Source organism: Podarcis liolepis (genome assembly GCF_965112155.1).
Source record: "Podarcis liolepis genome assembly, chromosome: 15".
Taxonomy (NCBI): Eukaryota; Metazoa; Chordata; class Lepidosauria; order Squamata; family Lacertidae; genus Podarcis; species Podarcis liolepis.
In genome coordinates, this window is record NC_139566.1 from 43,963,423 (window position 1) to 43,984,375 (window position 20,953).

The 20,953-nt window shown below is 49.1% G+C and overlaps 1 protein-coding gene across 50 annotated transcripts in view; it reads right to left on the minus strand.

The window, feature by feature from the left end:
• Positions 1–20,953, minus strand: part of NCOR2 (nuclear receptor corepressor 2) — a 372,848-nt gene that overhangs the window by 153,782 nt on the left and 198,113 nt on the right. For 29 of the 50 annotated variants that reach the window (XM_083476624.1, XM_083476581.1, XM_083476628.1 and 26 more), the window contains exon 14: positions 13,273–13,386. In XM_083476624.1, coding sequence (XP_083332750.1) covers positions 13,273–13,386 — 114 coding nt within the window. The remainder of the gene's footprint in view (positions 1–13,272; positions 13,387–20,953) is intronic. The other 21 variants (XM_083476607.1, XM_083476588.1, XM_083476601.1 and 18 more) reach the window with 1 other exon arrangement.

The window sequence follows — 20,953 nt, forward strand, 5'->3', positions numbered from 1 at the left end:
ACAGGAAGGTTGGCAACATCAACCCTGCCCTGTGGGATTCCCTTGCTGATGACTGCAGTGCCTGGAGACAGACAGTCAAGTCTTGCATCCATAGCAGTAACCAGAGAAGGAATAACTGCCGGGAGGACTGAAGAGAGGAGAAACGCCATGGTGCATCTGCAGCAGCACAATCAGCATCGGCCAGGACTCCCTGGTCCCGAATGGGGTAACTGTGCCCCTGAAGTACCAGGTGCGCAGCCTGGGAGTCATTTTGGACGCTGTCCATGGAGGCGCAGATCAATTCTGTGTCCAGGGCAGCTGTCTACCAGCTCCATCTGGTACGCAGGCTGAGACCCTACCTGCCCGCGAACTGTCTCGCCAGAGTGGTGCATGCTCTGGTTATCTCCTGCTTGGACTACTGCAATGCGCTCTATGCGGGGCTACCTTTGAAAGTGAACCAGAAGCTACAACTAATCCAGAATGTGGCAGCTAGACTGGTGACTGGGAGCGGCAGCAGGGACCATATAACACTGGTCTTGAAAGACCTACATTGGCTCTCAGTACGTTTCCGAGCACAATTCAAAGTGTTGGTGCTGACCTTTAAAGCCTTAAATGGCCTCGGCCCAGTATACCTGAAGGAGCGTCTCCTCCCCCATCATTCAGCCCGGATACTGAGATCCAGCTCCAAGGGCCTTCTGGCGGTTCCCTCACTGCGAGAAACCAAGTTGCAGGGAACCAGGCAGGGGGCCTTCTTGGTAGTGGTGCCCACCCTGTGAAACGCCCTCCCATCAGATGTCAAGGAAATAAACCACCATCTAACTTTTAGAAGACATCTGAAGGCAGCCCTGTTTAGGGAAGTTTTTAATGACTGGTGTTTCAATGTATTTTTAATATTTTGTTGGATGCCGCCCAGAGTGGCTGGGGAACCCAACCAGATGGGCGGAGTATAAATAAATTATTATTATTATTATTATTATTATTATTAGGGTTCAACGCCCTCTGGACACCTGGTTGTTTGAATATCCAAACAGCATGGAGCCTCTATACAAATGGTTGTTTAAGAAATGGCTTGTTATCGGGGCGCAGCTAAAAGTGTATTCATATGCAAATATGTCCTACACACTAATAATAATTTTACTATTTGTACCCTGCCCATCTGACTGAGTTAAAAAGAAACTCAACCTTAAAATCTGTTTCCATTTTTCTTAGGGAAAACTCCTTAAAATTACTCCACAGATGGCATCACACTTCTTTGCAAATGTTAAAATTTTTTTCCTCTATGTCACCTAATAGTTGGAGGGGTTGCAACAAACTTGGTGCATATTATCATTTATTGTGGGAATGTCAGCTGGTGCAAGATTTTTGGAATTTAATTTTGCCAGAAATGATAACTATTATTAAAGAAACTATTGTTTTTTACAGAATATTTTATATTGGCAGCACGAATAGTAATTGCAACTATGCAATTTCAATGGAAATCAGTCCCAAATCTTACCCTGGACACTTGGTACCACTCACTCTGAAATACACCTATAATGGAGGATATTATGCCTAATTTGAGACCAACAAGAACAGGCACCTCCAGATGATGATGATAATAATAATAATAATGATGATGATGATGATGTTTGTTTCTTTATATATACCCCACCCATCTGGCTGGGTTTCTCCAGCCACTCTGGGTGGGTCCCAACAGAATATTTATAATAATACAGCGGAACCATCACTTTCAAGAAAACCCTCATCACCTCTGGGAAATCTGGAGCTATACTTGATAATCCAATACTGTTGATAGCCCTAACTTGGGCTTTGCTATTTAAACCCAAGTGCCACTCTATGCATTCTACATGCCTAGTTTATAGTTTTGTTTTTCAGCTTTTAATGCTTGTCTGCTGTTATAATTGTTCTGCCTGTTTTATATACATTGTGAAATCGGATGTATGGGTGTGACCTGGTGCCCTCCAGAAGTTGATATACTACAACTCCCATCATCTCTCACCACTGAGCTAGCTGGCTGAGACTCATGGGATTTGGAGTCCAACCACATCCGGAATGGTCACAGCTTCCCTATCCCTGTCCTAAAGCAACTCTGGCACATTTCTGTGGCAAACATGAATCAATTATTGGCTGCATCTTGCTTGTGCTGCATTTCTAGTGTTTTCGAGTTTGCATTTTAAATTTTCTTGTACATTGTCTTGAGACCCAATGTGTAAAAATGTGTAAAATTTTCCCCCAAACAATCTTGTTCTGCCTGCCACTGCAAGCAAGGCACCCTGCTGACTACAGTTCTCCAAATTACCGACAGAGAGTCGGCAGGTCAGGCGCTCTGAGAAAAACTACAGTTCCTGGGGTTCTCTTGGGACTGGGGACAACAACACCCACCTAAGTTAAGACCTATTTGTGCCTGTACAGAAGCAGCCTTAGTGCCCTGCAAAACAAAAATAAAACCCATCAGCTTCAACAGGTGCAGTTCCAAGCCCCGCCCTGCCCTCCGCGCACTCCAAAATAATACTGTGGTGTTATGAAAATAAATGTGCTCCTTCCAGGCCACTGCTCAAAGGCACCAGGCCTCGTCAGCTGTTAGTGATCGGCCCCTGGGGCCTTGAGGCTGATGGCATCGTTCCCTGCCTCCGCATATTAATTATAAACAGCTGCTCACCTTTGTCCCAATTTCCAGTTGCATCCTGAGCGGCCCAGGCTGCCAGCATTCTCCCCACCCCACAAAAGTAGGGGGGGAGCCGAACGAGTTGCACACTCCACTTAGTTCCCACATCTACGCAATTGCAAGCACACACACATATCACCAGGGAAACACCACCCAGCAGATAGCTTATCTTCAGAATAGCACGCTGGCTCATATAAACAGAGCACAGGCGGTTGCAACATTTTCTGCCTTAGCCATGCCAGACTGAATCTCTGAACGGACGCTTCTCTCTCCCTCTCCCTCCTCGGGACCTGTTCCTGGCACCCTCCTTCCCACACGGCCCAAGCGTACGAGGAACACAGTTCCCAAACCCCAACAGCCTCTCTCTTCATCACCCTGCTCCAACCAACTTCCACGGCTGCGAGGTTTTGGCGGGAAGCAGCTGAACAATTGGGGAGGGGAAAGAGAAGACTTTGTCTTTTTGGGAGAAGTTTCCACACACGAGACGCTCAAAAGACACCCCTCACCTCCCCAACACAGGCAAGGACCCCTTTTTAAAAGCCTGGCACCCTGAACCAGCCAAGGAGGAGGGGAGAAGCACGTCCCCATTTGGCTCTTGAGGCAAAGAGGACTTTCCTCGAGCCTTTGTGGAAATCTCCTGCCAAAAGCTCCCTCGCAGCAAGGTCCAGGCCAAGTCTGTCCAGAGCACCGGACGTCCCTGCCTTCCCCCAGAGAACCCCCTGTCTCCCTGCAGAAGTGCTCAGCCTCCAGCCCTGCTGCCCCAGAGAGCCCCCCCATCACCTCCTCCTGGTGCCCCCGGTGCCTTTTCACAGCTCGGCCATCCCAGCTCGGCGTGCCTTACGCTCTCCGACTCAAATGGCTTCCTGGCGATTTGCATAGTTGAGCCGTAAACCAGCCACGGCATTCCTGTTATGATTTTGCAATCTACTGGAATAACACGGTCGCTCTCAGTCGAGCCGATGAGTCATGAGCTATAAAACCACAGCCCTCGTCACCGGGAGCTTGCAGTGTTGGCTACAGCCTGAGAGTGATTAATATCTGAGGATGGCAAACTCAACCCTGCAGCATGCCTGCCTCCTAATTTCTCCCTCCCCTCTCCGATTCCTAGGCTCTCAGAGGGTGCCAAGGTCCTCGTCTCTGTTGCCCGGCCAGGACAGGACACAGGCAGCCACGGTAATTCTTCAAGACAGTTACCCAGTAACACACAAATGAAAAAACAAACAAACAAACCCTTGGATGTTGGTTTGTCTGTGTGACTCAGGAACCAACTCTTGCTTTTTAAAACTTCTGGAGCTCTGGCTTTTGATCAAAATCAAACATATGTACATGCTTTGTTCCTGGGACAAAATAACCTTCCATCAAAACACACCACAGATCTGCTCCAGTCACAAAATGGGTCTAATAGGGGTTGTTTATTTGGGTTTTTTGCTTCCCATAATTGCTTCTTTGATGACAGAAACAGCCACTAGGCCATTTGCCCACTTCGCCATGTCCCTGGACAACAACCAGGGCAGGTTTTCCTAGAGGGATCCTTGGCCAGCATTATCACAGAATTGCAGAGTTGGAAGGGACTCTGAGGGTCATCCAGTCCAGCCCCCTGCAATGAAGGAACCTCAATTAAAGCATCCATGACAAATGGCCATCCACCTTCTGCTTAAAAACCTCCAAGGAAGGAGAGTCCACCACCTTCTGAGAGAATCTGTTCCACAGTTCTTGCCGCCAGAAAGCTCTTCCTGATGTTGAGTCGCAATCTCCTTCCATGTAACTTGAAGCCACTAGTTCAGGTCCTACCCTCCAGAGCAAGAGAAAACAAGCTTGCTCCATCTTCCATGTGACAGCCCTTTAGATATTTGAAGGTGACCTTCATATCTCCTCCCCGTCTTCTCTTTTCCAGGCCAAACATACCCAGCTCCTTCAAGCACTCCTCACAAGTCTTGGTTTCCAGATTCTTGATCATCTTGGTTGCCCTCCTCTGCACATGTTCCAGCTTGTCAATATCCTTCTTAAATTATGGTGCCCAGAACTGGACACAGTACACCAGCTGATGTCTGACCAAGGTAGAATAGAGTGGTGCTACTACTTTCCTTGATAGAGGCACTATACTTCCTGTTGATGCAGTCTAGAATAGCATTTGCATTTTTTGCTGCTGCATCACATTACTGACTCAAGTTAAGCTTGTGGTCTACGAAGATCCCTAGATCCTTTTCACGTGTACTACTAGCAAGCCAGGTGCCCCCATCTTAAATTTGTGTAGCTGGTTCTTCCTGCCTAAGTGAAGAACCTGACATTTCTCCCTAATGAAATTCATTTTGTTAGTTTGGGCCCAGTTCTCCAATTTGTCAAGGTCTTCTTGAATACTAATTCTACCTTCTGCAGCATTAGCTAGCCCTCGCTGCTTGGTGTCATCTGCAAATTTGGTGCGCATCCTCTCAATTCCTTTCTTTATCCAAGTTGTTTATAAAGACGCTGAACAATGCTGGGCCCAGGACAGAACCCTGCAGCAGTGCAGCCCTCTCCAGGGATTCTGCCATCTGTTCCTGCCCCCCACTGCCTACTGACACTGATATTCAGGGGCATTTTGGTCTTCAGAGTTCCACTGAGCTATCGTGGCTCATTACAGTAGCTGGATCTATTTTGCCTTCATTTTAACAATTCTCCCTTTAAATCCATCTAAAACCAGTGGCCACTGCCACTGAATTCTTTAGCTTAACTGGGCTTTTGTGCAAAGAAGCACAGCCCTCAGTGCACCCTGGTCACAAGGACTTTGCACGTGATTTGACTACATTTGAACGCATTTCACACAGGCAGCAATTTTGTGCAGATATCTATATAGATATGTGCAGGGCTCATAATAACTTATATGTTTAAGATTTGTGTACTGAAAGCCACAGTATCTGCAATGTAAATTGATGGAGGTCTGCTATTATTCTACTACTGGTATTATTATTATTATTATTATTATTATTATTATTATTATTATTATTATTATTATTATTATTAGCTTTTCCTTCTCCCTCCTGTATTTTTTAATATTTTTTCTTTCCTCATTAAATATGCAAGTAAGCTAAAATGTGTGAAAAGAGACCAGTGCTTCACACACAGACAGAACAATCTGTCCGCAGACTGTCTCGCCTGAGTAGTGCATGCTCTAGTTTTCTCCCGCTTGGACTACTGCAATGCACTCTACGTGGGGCTACCTTTGAAGGTCACCCAGAAACTACAATTAATCCAGAATGCGGCAGCTAGACTGGTGACTGGGAGTGGCCGCCAAGATCACATTAACACCAGTCCTGAAAGACCTTCATTGGCTCCCAGTATGTTTCCGAGCACAATTCAAAGTGTTGGTGCTGACCTTTAAAGCCCTAAACGGCCTTGGTCCAGTATACCTGAAGGAGCATCTCCAGCCCCATCGTTCAGCCCGGACACTGAGATCCAGCGCCAAGGGCCTTCTGGAGGTTCCCTCACTGCAAGAAGAGGGCCTTCTCAGTAGTCATGCCCACCCTGTGGAACACCCTCCCATTATGTGTCAAGGAAATAAACAACTATTTGACTTTTAGAAGACATCTGAAGGCAGCCCTGTTTAGGGAAGCTTTTAATATCTGATGAATTATTATATTTTAAAGTTTTGTTGGAAGCCGCCCAGAGTGGCTGGGGAAACCCAGCCAGATGGAGGAGGGGGTTATAAATAATAAATGATGATGATGATGATGATGATGATGAGTGCCGGCGTGGTTGCTCGAGAGCAAACAGGCAAGACTCCCCGTTGGTATTTCAAGTCTTTATTATCTGTCCAAAATGTTCACAATGCAGATCGACTCTTTTCCATGTCTGCTCAGTCGCTAGCAGAATCTGGGAGTGGGTGGTTCTTAAACTTTCCCCAGCAGAGTAGTCTCCTGAAGCCCATCCTACGCCTCCCCTCTCTGCGCCTAAACCGACTGCGCAGAGAGGGCGTGGGCAAAGGGGAACCTGCCTCCCCCCCCCACTTTGCTCATGCTCGGTGCTGTGGCTCTCCCTGGCATCCTCCGAGCCCTGCACCCCTTCCCTCTGGAGGCGTGGCTTCCCTCCTCTGCGGAGGAACTGCTGCTTCTCACGATCTTTGGAGGCTCCCTGTAACCCAACTGCCCTTCAACCTCTCGCCTCTGAGTTGATGGCAGTTCCCTGACAATCATCATCATCATCATGAGTGTGCTCCTGGTGGACCTTACTAATCATTGCATGCAGAAGACAATGCGACTTCTAGCATACACAGAGTCATCTGGGGCCCTACTTTTTTTTTTTTTTTTTTTAAAGGATATTATATACAAGAGGCAGCAGGAAGCCATGTTAGATAGGGAGGTGTTCAGAGGAACACAGCAGGTCAGCTTTACCGGGCCTTCTGCCTCAACTGCCAGCATCCATTCCAGCTGCAAGAGTGGAAGAGGTAGGAAGAAGGACTGTTCCATTGCAGGAAAACCAGCTCCATCACTAGGCTCCTCCTGTCCTTGAACTGTTTCCAATCCAGCTGGTCATTTTAAGAACTGTTCTTTCAACTTTTAAGAACTGGTGCCTGAGGTTGCTTTTTCTCCCCCTTCTTCTCTCTCCATCCCCCTTTCTTCTTGTGTTTTGTCTTTTAGGTTATAAGCCAGGGACCGTCTTGTTTTGATCAACTGCCTGTAAACCGTTGTGTGAGAGTTGGTGGCTGAACCGTTAGGTACAGATGTTACAAATAAATAAATGAGCAGCATCAAGTACTTCCATGGGAATTGCTCAGGGGGGCACATATTCTGCAAGAAGGGGCATATGATATGTAAAAATCCAAGTACTGACACCTGGCCTGCCTAAATCTAAGGGTCTGGTGCTGCCTATCCAGCACAGCATTTGTTGCGGCACTATTTCCTCTGAAGAAGACCCAATAGCCTGAAGAATATGCCATCCTGTGTAGCAGCCTCAACTACAATATTCCCAGGTGTGATGGCCTGGGAATCTGATTCAGAATCTGAACCTGAGGAGTCCCAGCCTGCACAGGAGTCCCTGCTTCCAGGGCCGGCCGAGCCGGGGCAGGGGCTTGAATCTGAAGGGTCTGCACCTGTGCCGGATCTTCAGGAGCAGACACCAGATGTATCCACTCTGGCTCCGGAGGTGATTGAGGGCCCATTGCCTGCAGGTGTGCCTCTCCCAGCCAAGTCAGGGGAAGGTGAAGCTGCCCCTGGGTCCAGTAACCCTCCAGCCTCTCCTGAGCTGCAGAGGCTCAGGGCAGAGAGGTGGAGGGAACTAAGTTCTCTGAGGAGGAGCGCTCGCCTTAAGGCCAGGAGAGGCGGGTCACCTGTGGGCCGGGACCGCCCCTGGCCTCAGAGGAAATAAAGGCCAGTCAGCCCAGCCCCAGGTTGCGGGAGCAACGTCGTTGGAAACCTGTTTCTGCCAGCACCCAGACCTGTTCTTCCAGAGTACCCGTCCACGCCCGGCTTCTTGCTCTGGACCCTGCTTCGCCCCTGCTGGACAGTCTCCAGACCCTCGACCCAGGACCGGACTCTGACCACGCCTCACGGTAACCTCCCCCCGGGACCAGCACACCAGGTCATACTATAGGCAGGTCCATCTAAACTAGGGATGGGCAAGCCAGAGTTCTAATTCATGATTTCATGAGTGTGACAAGGTGGGAGGGAGGTAAAGGGGTGGCAGAAGAAGTGACAGCAATAGGGTGTGTCTGTTTTTAACCTCTGGCCCCACCTCCTTTACATCTGGCCCCTCCCACCACGGGCACATGCCCCAATAGATATCTGCGGAGGGAATGCTGTTTTCAGCAGATTCCCAGCCTCTGAGGGAAACCTCTTATTTATAGCAGGGAAGGTTAATTGTACCTCTGGGGTCATCTTTTCCATTCTGCAAATCAAACAGTAATGTGGGTTTTCCAGAAAATTATTAACTGGAAAATTTCCCTACACAAATTGGGCCATGAAGCTGGAGAGAAAGCTGTTGCCCACTGCCCCCACTACTCCCCAATGTCTTTCTTGCAGGTTTCCCACAAGCGTCTGGCTGGCTACTGTGAGAATTGAACTAAGCATTTGCACAGAGGAACCTGAATTGGGGGAAATTTCAGTTTGCATGGGGAAATTTTTCTGATGCCCTAGTAGGTGATTTAATTTGGTATGCTTATTTTACATGTATTTAGTAAACAAAGTTTTTTAAAAAATTCTTTATTTAGTAAACAAAAATACTCCCTGGAAAAGACCCTGATGTTGGGAAAGATGGAGGGCGCAAGGAGAAGGGGACGACAGAGGACGAGATGGTTGGACAGTGTTCTCAAAGCTACCAGCATGAGTTTGACCAAACTGTGGGAGGCAGTGGAAGACAGGAGTGCCTGGCGTGCTCTGGTCCATGTGGTCACAAAGAGTCGGACACGACTAAACTACAATAACAACAACAACAATGATGTTGTGTTTGCAAATGGCATCCATTCACTGTCACTAATGAACTTAGGAAACGGATTTTTTCCCATGGAAATATTAAGCAATGGAAAAATTTCCATGTTAAAAAACCTTCCACCCCACATCACTGAAAGCATCTAAATGTTACTTTAGGATGACCGGCTTATACAACAGTGACAGATTCAAAACAAGGTGTTGGTGAGTGGTAAGACCCAACCAACTAGACTTGGGACATATAAGAGTAAGTACTTCTTTCCACAGCACACAGAATTCACTACCACAAATGTACAAATAGTCAACAACTTGGATAGCTTTAAATGGTGAAAGATTTATACGATCTGAGGAGAAACCAGAGTATAAATGAGAAGTACATCAGCTCCTGGTCAAAAACCAATGGCACATAAGGCCTCTTCAATAGGTCTTCCATCATCTTTTCTTACCCACCTGGGTATGACACTGCCCTCAAAACTGTGAAGGACGAGGTTATGGGATATTGCCTTTAGTGATTTGTGATCTTGCTCACATGTGACCTGTGGCCCATCTGTGTCAGGAATCCAATACCTACAGGGTTTTCTGTTATCTCCCTACCTTAAGAATTTGACTATCTAATTACTACCATCTGTTTTCTAAAGACAGATTAAATGTTTTCCCTTCTGAAATGCTGAGGGGAAGATTGGCTGGTGTCCATACCAAGCTAGGCTGTGCCCATGTTCCCAGGATATTAAATGTATGGAACACATTTTATTGCATTGTAGTTGAGACAACATCTAATCAATCCAATACTAAAAGAACAACCTGGAATGTCAAGGTTCTCCTTGAGGATAAGTTTGATACTATTACATTGTCTGTAGCAAAATCCTCTCAGAGGCAGCAAAAATCAGAAATCAGTATCTATCTACCGGCTAAAGCTCCTCTATTGGCTAGCAAGGCCGATTTTACAGCTTAATAACTGTTGATATTTACTACTGTTGTACTATTTTGGGTCCATGGACTGCAATAAGGCTGTGTGTGTGTGTTCTTCAAATGGGGATAAGACTACTAATCGTGTGGCGATATGCTTGCTCCAAAGTCAAAGGCTTTGAACACTAGTTGTTGGTGAACAACAGCAACCACTTTGAGATGTTTGAAAATCAAGTAGTATATAAATTTTATGGAATGAATAAATAAATGTTCTTCTTGCAGGGTTCCAAGAGACACCTGGCTGGCCCCTGTGAGAGCAGGGTGCTGGATCAGTTAAGCCACTGGGCCTGATTCAGCAGGGCTCTTCCTAGGCTCATACAATGCTGCTTTGCCACCAGTTTTAATACTGTTTTGCAAACATCTCCGTAGTAATTCCCCCTCTGTCTTCCTTCCCCTCCCCACCCCCGCCTCCCCACGTTCTCCATTGTGATGCTGTGACATGAAGTTTGCTCCCTTACATGGTATTGCTTTCCAACCAAATCTGTTTTGGGGAAGCTATTCTTAAAAGCAAGCTAGCAACCTTCTTAGCCCAGAGCCAGCCAAAAACAGTCCAGCATATTGAGGTGGAAAATCAAAACTGCGCAGCCCCACGCCACGCCGCATGCGCGTGTACACACAGCCCACTAGACATGTGGCAGGATCTTCCAGAAAGTTTTCCTCCATGTGCCCCACTGAAATAAATGAGAGCTGAGTCAAAGCATAGCTGAACTGCTCAGCTGCTCCTAAGGAAAAATAAAAGCACTTAATAGCTTGGGTTATAAAATAATGCACAACTCAAGCAATGTCAGCCTGGATCTTTTGTTTTAACACATAAAATGTCCTAAAGTGTGGGTGAAGAAAAAAGTCTTTGCCTATTTGCAGAAAGACGACAAAGGTGCCAAGCAGACCTATCTAGGGAGGCTATGCCATCACCAGGATGCCGCCACCAAGAAAGCCCTTTTGCTAGTGGTCACCTGCTTCAGATAACCTGCATTGAGCTTCTTGAAAAAAATGGTGCAGAAATGGCAAGATATTTAACCATGACTGGGCATTTTAGTCACATCACACCAGTGCTTTGTCCATGACACTGGTTCCCAGTCTGTTTCCAAGCCCAATCTAAAGGTAGATTTTCATTTTTAAATCCTCCATCACTTGGGACCAGGTTACCTGAAAGATCACTTTCTCCTGCACACGCCCACCCAAACATCTAAAGTAGTGGTTACCAGAGCATGGCTAACACTCTACTCTGACTTGAACTAGTTTCACGGAGTTTGTTTATTTGAAAGAATTTTGGAACTGCTTAATGTTTACAAACTGCTAAGCAGTGGGTTGAACCACAGAGCCTAGGACTTGCTGATCAGAAGGTCGGCGGTTTGAATCCCCGTGACGGGGTGAGCTCCCGTTGTTTGGTCCCTTCTCCTGCCAACCCAGCAGTTTGAAAGCACATCAAAGTGCAAGTAGATAAATAGGTACCACTCCAGGGGGAAGATAAACGGCATTTCTGTGTGCTGCTCTGATTCGCCAGAAGCGGCTAAGTCATGCTGGCCACATGACCAGCATGGCCGGCTCCCAAGGCCAATAAAGCGAGATGAGCGCCGCAACCCCAGGGTCGGCCATGACTGGACCTAATGGTCAGGGGTCCCTTTACCCTTTACCAGCATACATAAAATAACATAAAAGCAATAAAACAGTATCATTAAAAGCACAAAACAGGATTATAGAAACAGGAATTCAAAGTTTAAAAGGTTCATAACTTACAACACACGAAAAGCTTGGGCAAAAAACATCAGGGCTGTTTCACAAGATGTCCAAAGCAACTAACAGATGATGCTTCACATAACAGAAGATGCTTCAGATGGATCTGCTAAAGAGCTGAACCTGGGAAGGTGCCCTGCCAACTGAACTATGGACCTTTTCCAAGGCAGATATTGCCTACTCCTAACGGCAGAGGCTCTCCAAGGCCACAGGCAGTGGTCCTACCCAGCCCTACTAACAGAGACCTCCTTAAGTGGAGATGCCAGTGACCAACCCTGAACCTTCCATGTGCCAAGCAGGTGCTCTACCCCTGTGCTAGTGGGCCCTGACCTCCCTGCCTCCTACGCACCTACTCATTTTATGGTATGAAGGGTTCACATGCGCACCAGTTTTCAAAATAGTTGCAGGCCCAATTCAAGTTGCTGGCTTTAACCTAGAAAGGCTCACACAGTTTATTGCACACAGCACAATATACATAAAGCCTTACAAGGCTGGGGACCCCAGTACTTGAAGGAACATTCATTTCCCCATAGAAGGCCCTAAGATCATCTCAAGAGGCCTGCCCCCAAGGGCCCATGCCCGCTGAAGATCGGGGGGTGGAGGCTGCAGCAGGAGAGGGCCTTTTGGGTGGTGGCTCACCACTTGTGAAATGCTCTCCCCAAGAGAGTGTGCCCACCTGGTGCCCACTTCCACATCTTTTTGGTGTCACCTAACCTTTCTCCCAGGCCTTTTAATAACCCAGGCTTCATGTGTCAGTCACATTTGAATTGTTCAATTTGATGGAAATCATGTTTGCACTTGAGGTGGAGATTTCACTGTTTGTCTTTCACAGTTGCTTTGCTCTATTTATTGTATATTCCATGCAGCATATACTAGATGTATTAATTTTACTGTTAAGTCTTCAGGGACTTCAGCATAAGGTGACTCAAACTTAGTAATAATACTAATTTGTTTTTATTTACTCAGCCTGTGCCCTGTACAGATTTCTGCCCCACAAAGACAATTATGGAATTGTAAGCAACAAACAGTCCCATTCATACTAGCTAAATTCTACCTCCATTGTTGGGAGGAAATTTAATAAATAATAGTAATAATAAATATGCCTCAAAGTATCAGTTGCTGGCAATCACAGGTGGGGAGAGTGCTATTGTGCTCAGACTCTGCTTCTGAGATACCCAAAGGCATCTGCTTGGCCACTGTAAGAACAGGATGCTGGACTATGTAGGCCTCTGGCTTGATCCGGTCGGATTCAGCCACCTCTGCAATTCTTAGTGACAATTATTATTCAGAGCAAAGCCATGGGGTCTGCAAGCAGAAGATTCCAGATTCAGTCTCTGGCATCTCCAAGAAAAAGTAGGAATGTTCCCTTGTCTGAAAAGCTGAGGAGCCACTGTCAGTCAGTGTGGTCGGTACTGAGCTAGATGGACCAAGAGTGTGACTCAGTGCAAGACCCCTTCCCATGCTCACTTCCACATGGTCAATGCATGACAAATTAACAAAACCTCCATCACATCTGCTCCACAGGACCACCTCTGCCTTCCTCACCTGGTTCTTTCCACGCCTCCGGTAGTTCCTTCTCACGAGGTTCTTATAGTTCTCATTCTTCTTGGTCAGGTAATAGTAGAGGACGCAGTCGGCCACCGTCTACAATAACACAGGATGGGGACAAGAGTTAAGGTGGATAACTGGAGGACTAGTTGTGTGCACACTGAGCAATGAAATGCATAAGCAGCAGTTCTGTGGTCTGTTAGACCACAGAACAAAATATTTATTCTTCATTTGTACGTTTACAAACCACTTCACAATCAACAAAGTGGGGCATCATAAAATAAAATAAGATAACATAAGTGTTGCATCTGCAGCCCTCTGAAATCAGTTACCAGATAAAATTAGGTAATCATTCTGATGTTTTGGCATTTGTGGAAGATATTATTGTTTAAGAAGGCTTTCCTAGAAGTGTGACCCATTGTAAAAATGGTTTTATTGTTTTTCGTTGACTGATTTTGTAATCTGTTGTTTGCACTTAGCATATGTTATCTCATTAATCCCTTACACAACAACCTAGCAGGGTAGGTCAGTATCATTGTTTCCACGGTGAAGTTGGAGGGCTGAGATGGAGATAAGCAGCTTTCTGAAGGCTATCCCATGAGTTCATGGCACAGGTTGAGATCTGAACCAGGAATGTTCCTGACAACTGATTACACTAGCACCATATCTGTGCTTTCAAACCCTTTCTCATTTTACTGTCATTTCCAACTAAGCACAGATAAACAAGGATATAATATCATCATGCTGAGAAAAGTATGACCTCAAATTTCAATTGGCATTATAGGATTGTGACACTGTTCCGTTATGCAGCAAATGTCAACAAGTCCCCATCTCAACTCCTTGATTGTAAATGCTAACATCCTTGTTTCAACTACAGGCCAAACGTTCTCCAGCAACTCCTCTTGCAAGGGTCAAGGTTCTGATTTCCAGTTCTGAGCTAACAGCGTGTTGAGATTCCTGTATTGTAGGGTTGGACGAGATGACCCTCAGGATACCTTCCAACTCTACAATTATTTGATTCTATAATAGAGCTTTTTCGACAATTACAAAACCCCTTTGCTTTGCTTCACAGTCTGCTTTGACTATCTGCAAGATAGATGAGAGTCAGGGAAGTCCCAGCTATCCTAGCCTATGGCCTGTGAAACCTCTGTGACACCCACTACCCTCTGTAACCAATACAGATTGTGGGCCATCCCACACGACACCACCCATCCTCCTCTGAGCAACAGCTACTTTCTGTTGCAACTTCCTCTGTCTGTCTGTCTCAGCTGATATGTGCAGAGGCAAAAGACATCTGGTTAGCCTGTTTCCTTTATTGAGAATCTTTCCCTACTCTCTCTCCCCCGCCCCCTGCCAGTTGGGGCCTCAAGTGGAGCCAAAGGTGGAGAATTAAAGGGGAGGAAGAAACTCTGCATTGAGAAATCACAATATAAAGTGTTAGAGAACTGATACATGCCCTTAAGTGAATTGCATCTCTGCATTCTGGCAGAGTTTTATTTCAGGCATTATGGAAGACTGCACAGGAAAAGATGGAAGGACTGACCCCAGATGACTGGAGCAACTAAAAGCAAAAGGGGGAAAGGAGGGGGAGGAGGAGGAGAAGTCTATCATCCTTTAGCTTCAGTGGAACACTACATATAACCTGCCATACAACTGTCAGCAGCCATTATTTCCACCCATTAAGCTTGCAAGGTGGAACACACTTCACTTTCAGGCTGATGCATTCAGTTTCCCGCTTTCGGGAGCTGTCAACTGCATTCCAATCCCAGCGTGCTGAGGAAAGGGCAGGAAATCAGCTCCTCAGCGGTGTTTTGAGACTTGACAAGTTATATTTCAAGAGCAAAAAGGTTTCCCCATCCAGCTTGCTAGCAGATTAGCTCAAGATCCGGATCTGCCCAAAGCAAGGCTTCTTAAAATGAAGCCACATGAAGTTATTGTGGGTGGGGGGGCCCTTTGGATAAGGCCAAGTCACTGCGTTGCTCCACTGAGCTGCATAGGATATGACTGCACAGCGCATGTCTTGTAGTTCCTCCACTGGTGTAGCTCATGGAGCCATAGGAGGCTTTGAACAAGAGTGGACGAATCTCAATTTTGGAATCGAGAACCACTGCCTCTCCCTTGAAACCACCATGGGGCACATAGGGATGGGAGCACAATTTGTTTGGTTAGGATCTTAAGGCAAGTCTATGTAAGTTGCTCTTCTGAAATGCAGCCAGCCATCAAAACTCACACATGGCAATGCACTTGTAACCCCCACCTCCCCAAAAAGCATGCAAAAAGAGGGGTATGCACACCCAAAAACACACAGATTAGTGAAAATAACGTGCATTATATTAGGAAAATTGCTTTGCTAAAATGTGTAGTCTGAAAATTTTCATACAAAAATGCATATACAGTGGCACCTCAGGTTAAGTACTTAATTCGTTGCTATTCTGGGGAGGTCCACCTCCAAGCTAAATCATGCTTTTGGATCCTCTGAAGTGACTGCAAAACTGGTCTGTGTTGTACATACATACACACTTGTCAGGGGTTCAGGAGCAGAGGCAAGGGCAAGGGAGGAAACAGAGAGCGAAGGGGAGGAGGCAGAAGAAAAGATGAGTGATGACGACGACCCGAGATCTCCGAGTCTTTCCAGTGAATCAGAAGATTCACAGAAAGGAGCACCAGTGGCCAGGGCAAGGGGGGAGTCTAGGGGGGCACCCCAGGAAGATAGAGCCAGAGGGGACTCAGAGGAGAGCAGTTGGAAATCGGGACCAGCGTCACCGCCAGAGAGCAGGGAAGAGGAAGGGAGCCAGGGGGCAAGCGCTGGCAGCTCACCACAGGAGGGAGGGCATGAGTCAGGAGTGGCCACACCTCCATCGGGGAGCGAGGAAACGGTCAAACGGAAAGTGGAAAGTTGGGCGCGCGCGCCAAGTTCAAATGCACAGGAAAGTGACGCAGTGGGCAGTCCTGAAAGAGAGCCAGGTCCTAAAGCCCGGCGCAAGGAGACAGGAGGGTCCGGGGGGTCGGCGTCAGAAGAATCCAGGAAGGAAGAGACCCCGGGGGGTAGAGGGACCCAGAGGAGGACAGTCAGGCGGAAAAGGTGGAGCCGGGCTAGGATATTAAGTTGGTGCACAAGGGGCGGAGACTCAGACGGAGCTTCGCCGATCTAGCCACTAGATGTAGAGTTGCACGCAGCAGCTTGAGAATGGAAACTGTAACTCAATAAAGACTTTTACTTAATGATCGCTGGCTAGCGTGATCCTCTGTGAGCTAGGATCTTTAAGCAGCTCTGACAGTAAGCTCCGTCTCATAATTGTGGGCATCTACAGCCTCGAGGAGGGGAGAGAAGCAGGTGCCTACTAGCCAGCTCACGAACGGCAGCCGACATGACGGCTGAGCAGCAGATAGCGGAACTCAGAGAAGCAGTGTCACAACTGAATGCCGAGGCTCTCGCATCCAGGAAGAGAGAGGAGGAGGCAGCTGCCGCCTGCAGGGATCTCCAGGTCAGGTTAGACGTGCTTACAAAGCAAGGGCAACTGACACCCAGGCAGGAGGGAATTGGGTTGGCGAGACGAACAGGCGGTCTGGTCTCTCACTTCGATGGGAACCTGCAACAGTATCCCAACTTTAGAGCAGACGTACTGTGCGCACTGCAACTGCTGAATAAAGACTTTAGAGATGAGCAAGAGAAAGTGGGATTCATCATGTCCCATTTGCATGGGGATGCTAAAGCATGGCTGCGCAATTTGTGGAGAGATAAGGATCCGGCGCTCCAAAATGCGGATGCCTTTATTAAAGCGATGGATGGGTGTTTTTTATCAAGCATTGACGTGGATCTTGCCCGGAAGGAGGTGCATGGACTAAGGCAAGGGAGGGCCAGCGTGAGGCAGTACCATGCCCGCTTTTTCGCTTTGGTCAGTGCCCTGGAATGGGACAGAGATTCGGCCCCTGTAAGAGACCTCTTTTGGGAGGGGTTGCACAGCTCGATTAAAGATGAAATCGCGAGGGGGGAGAGACCCCGGACCACGCAGGAGATCGTTCAAAGGGCGCTGGCGGTGGGGGTGCGGATGGAAGAACGTCCATGGAGCAGGGACGAAGGGCGTGGAGGGTGCGAACCAGCCAGGGGCTCCTCCTTCCTTCCCAGAGAAGCAGCGCGTGCGCAATCCACGCCTCCGCCAGGAGGAGGGGCGGAATCTATGGAGGTTGGAAGTGCAAGGGCTCAGTCAGCAGCCAGAGCCCTAGCACCGGTGACAGTGAAAGCGAAGCCTCCTAGAGGGAACAGGAAGTGTTACATATGTGATGATCCACAGCATATGGCGAAAGAGTGTCCCCGGAGGCTCCACAAGCACACTGCAGCCTCAGCAATGGTGACTGCAGCAACGCAGCACGGAGAACCACAGCAGGGAAACGACGCAGTCTGGCTGGAGGAAGAGGCGCTGGGGCCCAGCCAGACGTGTTAGTGACGCAGTCCCCAGAGATTTTACAGCCCGTGAACCCCCTCCCGCCCAAACCAGTAGTGAGGCTCACCGCATCGCTCCAGCTGCCCAATGGAATCACCATGGACGTGCCAATCACCATTGACTCAGGAAGCAATGCGGACTTTATAGGGCAGGACTTTGTCGACCGGCACGCTATACAGTTGCTGCCTGCCACGCTGCCCCTGCAGGTTGTCACGGTGGATGGCAGGGAGCTGCTCGGGGGGCAAGTGGTGAAGCAGACGCCACCAATGGTGATGCGACTTGGGAATCACAGAGAAATCATCAGCTTCAACGTCACTCAACTATCGGACACGCCCATTGTATTGGGCATGAGTTGGCTGGACAAGCACAGCCCAACGCTGGCTTGGTACCAGAGGCAACTGACTTTCGGCTCTTCCTTTTGTGCTGAACACTGCATCGTGCCCCGGCAGGAAGGAGAGGAAGAGGAGTCACAGCTGCTGCTAGGCACGCTGCAAGCGATTCCCCACAAGTACGCAGAATTTTTGGAAGTTTTCTGCGAGAAGGAGGCAGACAGGCTACCCCCTCACAGACCATATGACTGCAAGATTGACCTGCTGCCGGGGGCGGCGCTGCCTAAAGGGAAGCTGTATTCCATGTCAGAGGACGAACTGCAAGAACTCAAAGAGTTCATAGATCATAATTTGGAGCGCGGTTTCATCCGGGAGTCCAAGGCAGCGGGGGGCAGTCCTGTATTCTTTGTTAAGAAGCGGGACACGCCCCAAAAAAGACTTGTAGTGGACTATCGCATCTTAAACAGTGTGACCAAGCCATCGGACTTCCCCATGCCCCGAATCGACGACCTCCTAGCAAAGGTGCGGAAGGGCAGCGTGTTCACCAAGTTGGACCTGCGAGGGGCGTACAACCTCATTCGCATGCGGGAAGGAGATGAGTGGAAGACAGCCATGTTCACGCCCCTGGGCACCTACGAATATAGAGTTATGCCTTTTGGATTGCAAAATGGCTCTCACGTTTTTCAAGCTTTCATGCATCACGTGTTGGCGGGACTTCTCTACAAGACGTGCGTCTGTTTCTTAGATGACATCCTGATCTTTTCGGAATCGCAGCAGGAGCATGACAGACACGTCAAGGAAGTGCTGAGCAGGCTAAGGCAGCATAGGCTCTACGCCAAGCTGGAGAAGTGCCAATTCGACGTGACTGAGGTGGATTTTCTGGGCTACAAGTTGTCTGACAAGGGGCTCGCCATGGACAGCGCCAAGGTTCGAGCGGTGTTGGATTGGAAAAGCCCACGCAACCGGAAGGAGGTCCAACGGTTTGTCGGCTTTGCGAACTTCTATCGCAAGTTTATCAAGGGCTTCGCTATGCAGACAGCGGCCATCACAGACACGCTTAGCTCCAAGAAAAAGAAGTTCATCTGGACAGAGCAGGCGGAGCAGTCCTTTCAGGCACTCAAGCGTCTCTTCGCGTCGGAAGAGCAGCTGCTGCATGTCGACCCCAGCAGGCCGATGAGGGTGGAGACAGACGCCTCGGACAGAGCCGTGGGGGCAGTCCTGCTGCAGAAAGACCCGCAGGGGGTTTGGCGGCCGGGAGCGTTTTACTCCAGGAAGCTCAGCAAGTCCGAGCAGAACTACACCATCTGGGACAGGGAGTTGCTGGCCATTCATGCAGCGTTCAAAGCGTGGAGGCACTTCCTGATCGGAGCCAAGCACACGGTGCAGGTTTGCACGGACCACAAGAATCTGGAGCACTGGCGCACAGCACAGTTCCTGAACCAGAGGCAGATACGTTGGGCTGAGTTCTTTGCGAACTTCGACTTCCGAATAGAGTATGTCCCGGGGGACACCAACATCATGGCGGACGCTCTCTCCCGTAAGCCACAGTATCTGGAGGACGCAACGCCAGCGGCCGCCATGCACATCTTCGCACCAACAGTGTGGGCGTGCGCCGCGGCAACCGTGGACCTGGAGGCGGTGCGACGAGCGTTGCAGGATGACTCCTTCGCGCAAGCAAAGATGGCAGAGGTGCAAAGGGGCAAGGCGGCGACCGACGGTTTCCAGCTGAGAGATGGATTGCTCATCCGTAAAGGGGCCATCTACGTGCCGGGAGACGAACTTCGCGCCAAGGTGCTGCAGCAGCTGCACGACGCGCCCACTGCCGGGCACTTTGGCAAGGAGAAGACGGTGGAATTAGTAGCCAGGGATTTCTGGTGGCCCGGAATGAGAGGGGAGGTCGCGGACTACGTGGCGAGGTGTGACACCTGCCAGAGGGCCAAGCGAGTGCACAGACCGCCGGCCGGACTGTTGGAACCGCTGCAAACTCCGGTCGAACCATGGGAGAGGGTGGCCCTGGACTTTGTCACGGATCTGCCCAGCTCGAGGGGCAAGACGGCAGTGCTGGTGGTGGTGGATTTGTTTTCCAAGATGGCACATTTCATTCCGTGTGCTAAGGTGGCCACGGCGGAGCAAACCGCCAAACTGTTCATAGACCACGTGTTCAAGGTTCACGGTCTGCCACGGTCTATTCTGTCCGACCGGGGGCGGCAGTTCATCTCGAATTTCTGGCAGAAGCTGATGGGCTTCCTGAACGTCAAGATCAACCTGGCGTCGGCGAGACACCCGCAGACCAACGGGCAAGCGGAGCGGGCCAATGCCATCATGCAGCAGTACCTGAGATGTTATGCGAATCAACAGCCTGCGACGTGGGTGGATTACCTGCCGCTCGCCGAGTTCGCCTACAACAACACCAAGCACGTGTCCACGGGGGTCACGCCGTTCTTCGCCAACAACGGGAGGCACCCCAGAACCTTCCCGGGACTGGAAAGACTGGGGGAGGGGGAGCCGCAGACGGCAGATGCGTTCGCGTCGGAGTTGCAGGAAGTCCACGATCAGCTGCGGCGCCACCTGGAGCTGGCCAAACACGCATACAAGGTACAAGCGGACAAACACAGGAGGGTTGGCGAAGAGATCCACGTGGGAGACTGGGTCTGGTTAGCAGCCCACGCAGTGCCGGCCAGGTCGTTGGCCAAGAAGAAACTAGGGCATAAGCAACTGGGGCCCTACCAAGTCGAAGAGCGGGTCAACCCGGTAGCTTTCAGGCTGGCGCTTCCGGAGGGTTCCAGGATGCATCCGGTGTTCCACAGATCGGTGCTCACTCCCTACAAGGCACCGCACAGGTTTCAGGAACCCGGAACGGCACCGAGTCCGTTCAGAGACAGAACCGGGCAC